The 13208-nt window shown below is 44.3% G+C and overlaps 1 protein-coding gene across 1 annotated transcript; it reads left to right on the top strand.

Moving 5' to 3' along the window:
* Positions 1–1621: 1621 nt before the first annotated feature.
* On the top strand, positions 1622–13202 carry LOC140363369 (rho-related GTP-binding protein RhoA-A). Its single transcript, XM_072449887.1, has 5 exons — positions 1622–1745; positions 8953–9108; positions 9929–10049; positions 11916–12046; positions 12114–13202. The coding sequence occupies exons 2-5, from the start codon at positions 8953–8955 to the stop codon at positions 12285–12287; spliced, it is 582 nt and encodes a 193-aa protein (XP_072305988.1). The 5' UTR covers positions 1622–1745; the 3' UTR covers positions 12288–13202.
* Positions 13203–13208: the final 6 nt, after the last annotated feature.

Here is a 13208-nt window from a genome sequence, read left to right as displayed (position 1 = left end):
CACGGGGCGTGCATGAGTGGAGGAGTGCGTTAGTGAGTGTTTGGAAGTGGGCGAGCGCTTCGCGCTCGATTTCGTGCGCACTATGTGCGCACTTTCGCAGCCGTGCTTCGCACGGCCTTACGAGATTAACAGGCCTCTCGCCAGCTTGTGGCGCTCGGGCCTAATAATCATCATCATCATCATAATCATCATTATTAAGATAAGATAAGATATTCCTTTATTGTTATATAATTATAATAATAGTATATAGTACAATAAGGGGCTCAGAATAAGATGCTATACAGTTAGGCTCTATTATGTCATTTGACAATGTGGCACTGGAGGACAAATTAGACACATTTAAAAAACTGAGATAATCAATATGGGCTTTTGCAAAATAGAATATTGCGATCCCATTACTGAAAATAAATAAATCAAATCAACAATCTCTCCAACTTTACTCACTCTTTTAATTACCGTCTGTGCCTTAAAATATAAATATTATATAATATTATATTATTATATGATATTTCTCAGGAGCAGCAGGAGCAGGTGAAGAGATGACGTAAGTGCACCTTTCTCCATGAAGCGGCTGTTGACGGGTGACTTGTCTTCAGTGCTGCCCTGAGCCTGTTCCTTCCTCTGAATATTGCTTGTGACCTGTGTGGGAGATTGATGTGTAATCCACAACCTGCTTTCGCTTATGATTTTAATAATATAATGGCCCGGAGCTAATTCTGTTGTGAGAGCAAGAAGACGGAATGTTTGTCATTAAAACTACACACAAACCCCACGAACGCCAAAGCCTAATAACATCAAAACTATTTTTACAGGCATATATTTTATCTTTACGAGTCAAAATACAATTGATAAGTAGCACTGTTGGATCACTTCATGTTGGACTGTATGAGGCAGATCAAAGTCCACACAGCTGACTGAAACTACACAGGAAAGTGTCAGTGTGTAATTCTGAAAAATGTCACATGTATATTTAATGACGCTTTATTCCCACAGCACACAAAGCCACATAAGTTGATCTCAAAGCCATGTTTAAACTAAAATAGGCAAAATTATAGGCAAACTCCAAGTATTATTCAGGATATACTGCTATGCTGCATCTCAACATTAAACATGCTTTTAGATCTCATTATGCTACAGATCCATGGCTGCATCTCAGTTAGGCCCTTATAATTTAGGCTTATTTCTAGGTCAAAACTGTCATGTGATGCTCAAATGACATTATGACACCAGTAACACCATATGAAACGTTGTGGCTTTAATTTATCAGCGTGTTTATTTGTATGATATGCATCTCAACCTTTTGCAGTCACTACCTACATAAAAATAAGCTTCCCGCATAAATAAAGGCAAGAAGTGTTATGTTTTATGCTTAGTTAAAGTTACAGAACAGAGGCTCAGATAAAATAGTTTGTTTAGCCAAGGAATAGCTATCTACTTTTACCACTGCATTTGAAAGGTATTACACTTTTAAAAAACAATCCCTCTATCATCTGGGGATCCCCTGGAATAATTTGTCACTGTTATTTATTCAGGCTTATGTATTTTTTAATTTATATTTGTGTATTTTCGTCACCGGTCAATAAACCACGATGTGCGCGATGTGCCGTGTCCGGAGCAGACCGTGAACGCACCGTGGAGGGCGGCTCCCGTGAGTTTCGTCCGCCCTGATTACAGCCGCTTTTCTGTGAAACAAACGGGAGAAAACAGGGAGCTTCTTGGACTTTTGAAAGTACACGTTGTACAAGGTAAGAGGGAACAGATTATATTTCAAGGGTACAGATTATATTTCAAGGGTACAGTTTATATTTCAAGGGTACTGCTTATATTTCAAGACATGTCACGAATACGTCAGATTTCTCAACTGGAAACGACTTTACACGCAACACCACGTCAACCGCGACGATAGTAGTCCACACGAGATGGTTGAGAGTTTGGAAGAGTTAAACACAGTTGATTTACATTTGGCCTACTTTCCGCGAAGTACTTCACTTAAATCCGAGCTAACTTTGGTGTTTTGTGTGCGGTGTTGTGATCTGTTTTGACATTTTGGAACCACAGACTTGCGTGACTCATGCGGACTCGCCGACAACAGACGATCTTCACTCGCCTTCTGCCTTGACCTGTTTGTCCAGTCACTTTACAGACAAGAGACAGTTCTTTTATATTGATCACATTCTCCTTTTGACCGTGAAACATCCAAGAGGTAAATCCACCAATGTTGAGTCTGACCAGTACAAGACAAATCTGCATTTGAACAGTATTTATTTGAGTTGTTCCCATCTGTATTGGCGATTATTGGCCTCTATAGAATGTTGTGACGTCATCTGAAACCCCGCAATAGGAATACATCTGAATTTCCGTGTTTTTTATTGAACTATCGGGACGAGAGGAATGACCGCGTTTACAATATGTTACCACTTTGTTCAACTGTTCCAAATGAATAATAGTTTGTTGGTCTCCAGAGGTGACCTGGGATGTGCCACGCCATCCTCCAGGCCCTTTAGTGCTCTCAGACGGTTCTCACGTGCTTTTCTGGGCTTGGCTCGTTTCCCATTACAACAGACTGATGCTATTTGACTCGTGCCAGACACTAAATGGTTTTCTTCCATGTTCAGAGCTGAGTAATACTCCATGACATTCACTTCAGAAACTTTTACAAGAAATGTTACTTCTTGGAGTCACTTTTTGAGTTCTCTTCCCACTGTGTAAGTCTAAGTGACAAAAGCCTTACTTTGACCTTTTATTTGTGTTTCTTACACTGCTCTGACAGATGTGATTTTAGTTTTTCTCATTCTTGTGTCTATTCTTTTGAAAATACCAGATGTTGTGTATTATTTGATGTTTTGTACTTCAGTTTTCTTACACTTCAGATTATGAACCAGATGTGACATCCAGACACTTACTCGAGTAAGAATAGTTTTGTCAAATACTTTTTGACTCTTGCTTGAGTAATTTCTTGGACAAGTACTCAGTACTTTTACTTGAGTATTACTCTTTTGAAGTAACAGTACTTTTACTTGAGTAAATCTTTTGGCTGTTACACTGGCTTACTGAGAAGCCTGTGCAGCTTCAAGCTGTTTTGTATTAGAGGCTATATTTAAGTCATGTAAAAGTCTTATACAAATGTAATATTTTATCTGTAAAATATGTCTTAACTCGCTAACACAAGTTTAGACTTATGCAAACAGGAAATGCATATTAGTTTAGAAAGTCAGATATATTTTGTGATGCTCCTGTCTGTGAGAGTTGAGATTATTTGCAGTAGTGATGCTCGTCAGGAAACTGCATCTTTATCTATATTTAATGGGAAATCCTTTGCCATTCAAAATATATCCTGACTTGGATTAATTTAGGATGTCAGGTTTTTTGGTATTTGAGCCTATTTTCTTGACACAGTTTTAATAGTTTAATAAAACAAACAGTAATTTGGTCATGTCAATTTTGTTGTATTTAATTAGGCTATTTATTGGGTAGTAACTGTGGCAACTATTGATCATATCTTTATATCAAGTGAAGTAGTTTGTGAAGAAAACTGGGATTACAGAATATGCTTTGGTTGCTTGGTAACTGTTGTAGAATTTGTTGCCAATGTCTAACCGGGAAGTAAAATTATAAACTTCTCCAAATTTGTCAAACAAAAGTAGAGGTAAGAATTTTAGAGACATGTTGAATATAGTGAGTGTGTGTCGCACCTGTGCACTTTACTCACGCTTTGCACAATATGTTCTAAAGTCATGTAAACATAGTACATTTGTAGAGACAAAGTTTGTTCCACATTGCATCCTGGTGCTCTTATAAAATTATGTTTTTCTTGGCCATGGGACCTTCAGTCTGTGGATGAGGAGAGCAGATAATGGACTCAACTCTTACCACATTGAATGGTCGTTCTCTTTTAGATCCCCTTTAGTTTCGTGGAAAACTTGTTATTGTCTTCTATCACTGCAAATTCCCTGGGTAAAAGTCTGGGGAAGCACTTCCTGTTTGTCGTTCCAGGAAGTCCCTATAAGGACACTTTGTGAAGTCTGACATTTTTCCTTGATTACACAAGTAGCAGTACCTTGATCTTGACAAACACTCAGCAGCGAGGTGGCCAAAAGTGTGTGCTTTTGTTCAAATGTTTGTCGGAGGGAAGAAAACTTTAACTTGGAGACAGTTTACTACTGCAGCGAGGCCATTCCTGAAAAACTTGAATCTGCACCCATGTGTTTATACTATTACTATCGAAATATCTTTTTATGTATTTTTTTTTTTTATGTTCGCAAGCATCTGCTGTCATTCCTTGCTCGCTTGAAAAACTGGCCGGGCTATCCTCCAGTGTGTGGGTGACTGACGGCCCGCTGAGCCACTGCTACCACTCTTTTTTTGGATTTGTTCGGAAAGTGACATTCTTTAGTTTGGACACTCAGCAACACAGAACTACCAAAATCAGCTACGTTTTATAATATTTTCCCACAGGCTTTTAAAGTCTGGAGTAAAATCCTGATTAGCTTCTTGCCTAAGCCGCCTCATGACTAATTCATCCTTTTTATTTGGTGAAAGTGTTGTTATATAAATCTTGCTCAAACGCCTCCACACCAGTGTTGAGGATTTGCCGACCCAGTTCTCTGAAACAGGCCAACTCGTCCTTTAACTCGTCCTTTAACTCGTCCTTTAACTCGTCCTTTAACTCGTCCTTTAACTCGTCCTTTAACTCGTCCTGATACCGCAGTTAAAAGTCAGGGAAGAAGAGCAAGATTTCTATGCCAATATTTGTATGTTTTTGTCCTGTGTTTGCTGCTGTAGTGATAATGTGGACCGGTGATGATGTGGACCGGTAGTGATGATGTGGACCGGTGGTGATGGTGTGGACCGGTGGTGATGGTGTGGACCGGTGGTGATGGTGTGGACCGGTGGTGATGGTGTGGACCGGTGGTGATGGTGTGGACCAGTGGAGTCTCTGGCTCTGTCCTATTTCAGGATGCCGTTTGGTTCCTCCTGCTCTGGCCTGCTCTCATTTCAAGTTGGACTCAACCTTGTGAAGTTAATTGTGTGGCCCAAAAGTTAGTTTAATGTTCATTGTACAACTCTTGTTCGTTTGCGTTATACATTACTGTCCGTTCAAGCGTTTAACCTTGCATTTTTGATATATATTTTATAGAAAGTTGTCTTGTGGGAAGTATAAAGTTTGGGTTTATATTTATTATTTAACTAATCAATTCGTCTATTGATTTATTCTTTCAGTTTATCGATCATGTGTGTTGTTTGTGTCAGTCTGCTGTAATTCTTGCTTTGTCTGAGTCATAAAACCTCTTCTCTCAGCACATGGTACGTTTTGGCGTCTGTGTATAGTCCATTAGACAGATATCCAATAGTTGTGATTAATAGATGAACTTGTTTCAGCCTAGTTTTTGTTCCAAAATAACTTGTGCCAATGATACAGCAGTGCAATAATATGCAGTAAACGTTGAAACTATGTAATGCTATGCTTTTTTGATTGTTTTGTTTAAAAAAAAATAATAATAATGGCACAATCTTGAAACATAATGGGGCACACAAAGAAAATGTGAGCGATAAACCCAAAGCTGCTCTTCAAAGAGAAAGAGGACATCATCTCAACATGGCACTACAGTGGTCTACATGTGGAGGAGGAGCCCATGTTTTAAATGTGGCTGAAGCAGGGAGAGGTGTGGGGAGGGGTGAGGAGGTGTGGGGAGGGGTGAGGAGGTGTGGGGAGGGGTGAGGAGGTGTGGGGAGGGGTGAGGAGGTGTGGGGAGGGGTGAGGAGGTGTGGGGAGGGGTGGGGAGGGGTGAGGAGGTGTGGGGAGGGGTGAGGAGGTGTGGGGAGGGGTGGGGAGGGGTGAGGAGGTGTGGGGAGGGGTGAGGAGGTGTGGTGTGGGGTGGGGAGGGGAGGGGAGGGGTGAGGAGGTGTGGGGAGGTGTGGGGAGGGGTGAGGAGGTGGGGAGGAGGTGGGGAGGAGGTGTGGGGAGGTGTGGGGAGGGGTGAGAAGGTGTGGGGTGGGGAGGGGTGAGGAGGGGTGAGGAGGTGTGGGGAGGTGTGGGGAGGTGTGGGGAGGTGTGGGGAGGTGTGGGGAGGTGTGGGGAGGTGTGGGGAGGTGTGGGGAGGTGTGGGGTGGGGAGGGGAGGTGAGGTGTGAGGAGGTGTGGGGAGGTTGGTTCAGAGGGGAGTGTGTTGGTTTTTGAAAGTGGGTGAGACATTCCTCACAGTTTTCACTCGGGGCCACTGCGTTGTGTTTGAGCAACCACTGACTGACTGACTGACTGACTGACTGACTGACTGACTGACTGACTGACTGACTGACTGACTGACTGACTGACTGACTGACTGACTGACTGACTGACTGACTGACTGACTGACTGACTGACTGACTGTGTGTGTGTGTGTGTGTGTGTGTGTGTGTGTGTGTGTGTGTGTGTGTGTGTGTGTGTGTGTGTGTGTGTGTGTGTGTGTGTGTGTGTGTGTGTGTGTGTGTGTGTGTGTGTGTGTGTGTGTGTGTGTGTGTGTGTGTGTGTGTGTGTGTGTGTGTGTGTGTGTGTGTGTGTGTGTGTGTGTGTGTGTGTGTGTGTGTGTGTGTGTGTGTGTGTGTGTGTGTGTGTGTGTGTGTGTGTGTGTGTGTGTGTGTGTGTGTGTGTGTGTGTGTGTGTGTGTGTGTGTGTGTGTGTGTGTGTGTGTGTGTGTGTGTGTGTGTGTGTGTGTGTGTGTGTGTGTGTGTGTGTGTGTGTGTGTGTGTGTGTGTGTGTGTGTGTGTGTGTGTGTGTGTGTGTGTGTGTTACAAACCAGTATTTAAAATCTGAAGCAGTTCATAAGCTCATGTTATTATGCAATAATTAGATTTTATACTGTTCATTCAGTCACTGTCTGTTAGGGCTGGGCCAGAGGGCATATTTCTGTGCACTTTTCTAAATCACCACAAGGGGCCATCGGTTTCCCAATTTCTTTTTGAAGGACGTGCTCGTCCTAGAGCCGTACAGGTCTGCAGCCGATCACCTTCTGAGCAGAGCGCACAAATGCGCTGTAGTCTCTGTTTGTCCCTGGCTGTGGCTCCAGCGTACCACACGGTGATGGAGGAAGTGTGGATGGACTCAATGATTGCCGTGTAGAACTGCACCATCATCTCCACTGGCAGCTTGGCTTTCCTCAGCTGCTGCAGGAAGTACATCCTCTGCCGGGCCATCTTGATGAGGGAGCTAATGCTGAGCTCCCACTTGAGGTCCTGGGTGATGGTGGTGCAGGACACCAGCCGGTCCACCTCCCTCCTGAAGACAGACTCATCCATGTCCGAGATGAGCCTGATGAGGGTGGTGTTGTCCGCAAAAGTGATCAGTTTTACGGAGTCATGGCTGGAGGTGCAGCAGTTTTTGTACAGGGAGAGCAGAGGAGAAAGTACACTGTGTCTGAGACATTCTTCCCTAGCTGCAGGCACTACCTCTGATCCATCAGGGAGTCAGTGCTCCACCTGCAGGTGGAGTCAGGCACGTTGAGCTGGGAGAGCTTGTCCTGGAGCAGAGCAGCGAAGGTGGTGTTGAATGCAGAGCTGAACTCCACAAACAGGATCCTGGCAGAGGTTCCCGGGGAGTCCAGATGCTGCAAGATGAAGTGGCGTCGTCCGCTGGGCCCCCTGCAGTGATTTTCTTTTTTGGATAATTGAATACTTGTCTCTGGAGCGCCAAATAAATAGCCCTTGGGGATAAGTAATGTTTTCTGAATCTAATGGACCCATGCATGGGCCTTTTTCTATTCATGATCAACACACAGCACATTCATCCAGACTCACTTGCTAGTACTCAAGACTACCAACCGTGTTGTTTCCTTTCTATTGTGACAACTTTTTCTGCACACTTCCACTCAGCTCTAACTGGACTGAAGTTTTCTCCCTAAATTTGTTTGAGTTCAAGCCAAGGACATTTCACTAATCTGAACTTGATGTCCTCACTCTGACCACCGTCGTGGAGTAGGGCGTGTTGTTTACAATATAGATTTTAAGGGAAGTTTTCAGTAGTTCAAAGGTTCCCTGAGTCACCACTGCCAGTTCTAGTGCATTGTCTCTTGTGCATGGTTTGGATCTTTTTGGTCAGGCAGATGGTTACATAGTTTTTGTTTAAAATCCTTGTCATACTTTTATTTCGTGCTGTTACAAGTCTGTAAAGAAGTGTATATGTGCAGGTACTGTTGTCAGAGAAGATGAGACGGTAACCTGCGCGTGAACATGTCTCCCACGGTAACAGGCTGTGCAGATCAGAGTGTGAATCTGGGCTCATCTCAAACGTTTTTTTTGCAGTTGAGCATGTCCTAGTATATTTGACCTGTTCAATACCCAAGGCTATCACTAAAGAAGGCGTCTGTGGTGTTTTGGATTTGTGATTGACGGCTCAGTTCACTTGGTTTGTTTCTTTGTTACTACAATTAGTCAGATTGCTCATTATACAACTGAAGGTGTAATATATCCCTGTACCGGGCCTGGGATACACTACAGGGACCTTATTTGGGCTTGTACTAATGGCATACACAAAATTCAAGCAATAGATGCACATTTTCTGTTTATTCAATTGGATAATCGTATGTTTATATCCTTAAAATACTCAAAAATGAACAAGGCAAATTATGGGAAATAACTTCATATAAAATGTGTTTGTTAAGCTATTACTACTGATATAATATAATGTAAACTTATTCACCATGTTCAGATCTGATTGCAACAAACCAGCAATTTAAATTTTCATTTACGAATGCAGATTATTTAGGATTATGGTACATTTTTTATACCAGTACTATTTTTATTTTTGTAAATGTGATTGTGATCAGCAGTCTCTCCACTCATTCCCTTCTTCCTCCACAGCTGTGTTTTACCTCTCTCAGGAGGACACAGGAAAGGGAAGAGGGGGCGACTCCTAAACCCAGCTTTTTCCTCATCTATTGCCATTTTGCCTATTAACCTCTTACATTTGAACCCTGTGTAGATGGCTGCAATCAGGAAGAAGCTGGTGATCGTTGGAGATGGTGCGTGCGGGAAAACGTGTCTGCTCATTGTCTTCAGTAAAGACCAGTTCCCAGAGGTCTACGTTCCCACCGTGTTTGAGAACTACATCGCAGACATCGAAGTGGACGGCAAACAGGTAAACTCTCTGATGATTTGTTTATGAAGCATTTTACCTTTTTTTTTTCCTGCACTTTGTGAACTATGAACTGAACGGTGTTGTAAAATCTGAGGTTGTTTTGTTTTCCCCACAAAAGCTAAAAGTCAACAACAGGAAATGGATTCATGGCAACTTCCAGTATGGAGTTTGAATCCCCCTCTTTGTGCTTCATGACAAATGTCTCATTTCCTGTTTCCTTCACTTTAGCTGATCATTAAATGTTTTTTCTCCATTATGAATGTTGCTATAATTACTAATTAAGCTGGGTTGAAATACAAAGTTTGTTTTTTACACTTAAGTAAAGTCAACAACACATTTTATTATTTAAGTCTTCCAAAAAAGAATGATTAAAACATATAACATTGTTTCAGATCATATCTGTTTCCCTAAACATTTCCACAGCTGTGGCTCTATAAATATTAGATCATGGTCCAATTCCTCACACTTTGATTTAGCTCTAGAGTTAATATAAATCCACACCTCTGGATCATTACTAGTGACCAGTGACCAGCGGTGAGTTAAGAGCCTTTGTATTAGTAAATACTGCTTCAGTAAATGTTGTTTTGTGAGGTATACCTCTGATTACATATTTTTTTATTTTCATAAATAACTGCACAAAGATAGATTACATACGACTGTGTTTCCTATGTCATAAAACACAAATAGAAAAGCATTTAAAGCTAGTTCTTGGCTGACTGACGCCCTCTGAGCCTCTGGTACTTGTACTTTAAGTTCTATTCTGTGTCAGTGTTTCATATTTTGACCAGGTTATCTTTTAAAATCCTTTTGTGTGTGTCAGGTGGAGTTGGCGCTGTGGGACACTGCAGGTCAGGAAGATTACGACCGACTGAGGCCCCTGTCCTACCCCGACACAGACGTCATCCTCATGTGCTTCTCCATCGACAGTCCTGACAGTTTAGGTACACCTGACCTGTGCTTTTACATAATGCGCGTTATAATGACTGCTTTAAAGGTCCCATATCGTGCAAAAACTATTTTTCAGTTCTTCTAACCTTCTTGCAGCGCTATTGGTACCTCTATATACCAGGCTGTTTCAGCCCATCTCCCAGGAAGCACTCTGTACCTGTAACACGCCCCCCTCCCCCCGCTGGAGAGGAACCAAGGCTATTTAGGCACAGTTTGATTCGAACGCTACTCCTTTTGTTCCAACGCTGCTGCTGTGTCATGTGCTGTGTACCGGCGCACGCCTCGGCCTTTGTTTACACACCCACAGTTTCCACGCCAGGCTGCATCATGGGGAGGGCGGGGGAGGCAGATCGCTCTTGGCGAGGGCGGGGGAGGCAGATTGCTCTTGGCGAGGGCGGGGGAGGCAGATCGCTCTTGGCGAGGGCGGGGGAGGCAGATTGCTCTTGGCGAGGGCGGGGGAGGCAGATCGCTCTTGGCGAGAGCGGGGGAGGCAGATCGCTCTTGGCGAGGGCGGGGGAGGCAGATCACTCTTGGCGTGGGTGGGGGAGGCAGATCGCTCTTGGCGAGGGCGGGGGAGGCAGATCGCTCTTGGCGAGGGCGGGGGAGGCAGATCGCTCTTGGCGTGGGCGGGGGAGGCAGATCGCTCTTGGTGAGGGCGGGGGAGGCAGATCGCTCTTGGTGAGGGCGGGGGAGGCAGATCGCTCTTGGCGTGGGCGGGGGAGGCAGATCGCTCTTGGTGAGGGCGGGGGAGGCAGATCGCTCTTGGTGAGGGCGGGGGAGGCAGATCGCTCTTGGCGTGGGTGGGGGAGGCAGATCGCTCTTGGTGAGGGCGGGGGAGGCAGATCGCTCTTGGCGTGGGCGGGGGAGGCAGATCGCTCTTGGTGAGGGCGGGGGAGGCAGATCGCTCTTGGCGTGGGTGGGGGAGGCAGATCGCTCTTGGCGAGGGCGGGGGAGGCAGATCGCTCTTGGCGAGGGCGGGGGAGGCAGATCGCTCTTGGTGAGGGCGGGGGAGGCAGATCGCTCTTGGTGAGGGCGGGGGAGGCAGATCGCTCTTGGCGTGGGCGGGGGAGGCAGATCGCTCTTGGTGAGGGCGGGGGAGGCAGATCGCTCTTGGCGTGGGTGGGGGAGGCAGATCGCTCTTGGTGAGGGCGGGGGAGGCAGATCGCTCTTGGTGAGGGCGGGGGAGGCAGATCGCTCCAAGTTATGGGTGATATTTTATAACTATTATGATATGGGTGATAAATCTTATTCTCAAATATACCCTTGGGGTCGACTACGAAAAAGGAAAAATAGCATGATATGGAACCTTTAAGGGCCAGTACTTTACAAAAATGATTTGACCTTTTTAATAACCACGTTGTGGTGTATCCTCATCAAAAACATTCCTGGAGTGTTTTTTTAATTCACAAATGTTTCAGTAATCCTGGATGTTTAGTCCTTCTCCGGAGCTCTTAACACTGCTCTGCCTCTGACTTATTCTCAATGTCGGTCTTATTTATATAGTTTATGTTCTCATCAAACGTCTGTTCTGATCATTTCTGTGTTCCGTGGACCGGAGTAGGAAGTTCCATGCCATCGCTCTCTATGAATAAAATACTAACAGAAATATCAAGGCTCTTGCTGTAGAAGGTTGTAGGAAAAATGGATACATCGAGAAATGTATGGAGAGATAAAAAGACACCCCACACTGTGGTATTCTGGTCAGGAGAAGCTTTAAGATAAGATAAGATATTCCTTTATTGTCCCACATGGGGAAATTTCATTGGTGCAACGCATTTATTGTCCCTACACTACAGCCTCAACGGAATGTTCATGTATTGGAATACACTTTAATTTGGCATTTTGTGTTTATTTTTAAGAAAACATTCCTGAGAAATGGACACCTGAAGTGAAACACTTTTGCCCAAACGTCCCAATTATTCTGGTGGGAAACAAAAAGGACTTGAGGAATGACGAGCACACTCGACGAGAGCTGCAGAAGATGAAGCAGGTAGTTTGTGGTCAGCATGTGATTGTCCAGTAAAGGAAGACGTGCTAAACCTGTCACTTTTTCATAGGAACCTGTGAAGCCAGACGAGGGCAGGGACATGGCCAACCGCATCAATGCCTTCGGTTACCTCGAGTGCTCGGCCAAGACCAAGGATGGCGTGCGGGAAGTGTTTGAGATGGCCACCAGGGCGGCGCTGCAGGTCCGCAAGCGCAGGCCAAAGAACATCTGTGAGCTACTGTGAAGGAGCTCGCCTCTTTTTTTTTTCACAAGGCCCAGTTTGGATAATTCCGACGCTTCCTGAACTTCCCTAACCACACACACACACACACATGCAGATTTCCCTCAGACTGTCTCACCCGTGGCAAAAAGCCCTTAATCATGTTTCGGCTTGTTTCACCGTCGAGTTTTTGGATTCGACTCACCAGCATTCCTCTGCGCTTGTGTGAAGAGCCTGTTTGAATGTTCCTTTCTATTTATAAGAGTATATTTTATGAGCCCAACGACTGTCACCCCCATTATGCAGACCTGTCACTCTTACTTAGGTTATTATTAGGAATGGGACAAGATCTCACCATTGCTACACGATTGTTCACACACGCAAAAAGTGATTTGAGGAGATTTCATATCTTCATGTTCGCCTCAGATTAAAAAAAGGAAAAAGGGCTAACTTTTTCTTCACTTCAAAATTGCGAACGACACAATTTATACTATAAATTATGTCAAAATCCGATCGCTTGTTTTCGCTGACCCGCTCTTGTGTGTCTCGTCTCATCCAGCAAATGTCATTTTTTTGCAAAGTACTGATGCAGCAAGGGCACTAAGCTTGTTCTTAGACCGTCCGGTTCTTTTCTCTTCAGCAGTAGGAGCCTAAACTGGAGGTCAAGGCCCATTGTGGTCATATCTGCACAGACACGTTGTCTTGGGCCTGCACCTGCCTGTGGTGCATCACTTATTATCAATCTAAATCAGACCAGCTTGTCCTAGTGAACCATGTTTTATATTTTGTTGGTACAGGTCAAAAAGCTCGTCCATGCCAGTGCCTTTATATCTCTTATACTTCTAAGTATATTGTTTAACACAAAAGGGGCAAAACCTGATTGGGATGAGTTGGAAGTAATTGATGATAAAGAATGTAATAAAGTATTTTTGAAATCCCCCACAG

The sequence above is a fragment of the Eucyclogobius newberryi genome, unplaced genomic scaffold, assembly GCF_026437365.1.
Source record: "Eucyclogobius newberryi isolate DKJ021-1_F unplaced genomic scaffold, fEucNew1.0.hap1 SCAF_17, whole genome shotgun sequence".
NCBI lineage: Eukaryota > Metazoa > Chordata > Actinopteri > Gobiiformes > Gobiidae > Eucyclogobius > Eucyclogobius newberryi.
This window is presented reverse-complemented; position numbering and strand designations above follow the sequence as displayed.

Coding starts and splice junctions, on each gene's coding strand:
- LOC140363369 (XM_072449887.1), top strand. CDS start 8,953: ATGGCTGCAATCAGGAAGAAGCTGGTGATCGTTGGAGATGGTGCGTGC. Junction 10,050..11,915: donor CGACAGTCCTGACAGTTTAG/GTACACCTGACC, acceptor TTTATTTTTAAG/AAAACATTCCTGAGAAATGG. Junction 12,047..12,113: donor AGCTGCAGAAGATGAAGCAG/GTAGTTTGTGGT, acceptor ACTTTTTCATAG/GAACCTGTGAAGCCAGACGA.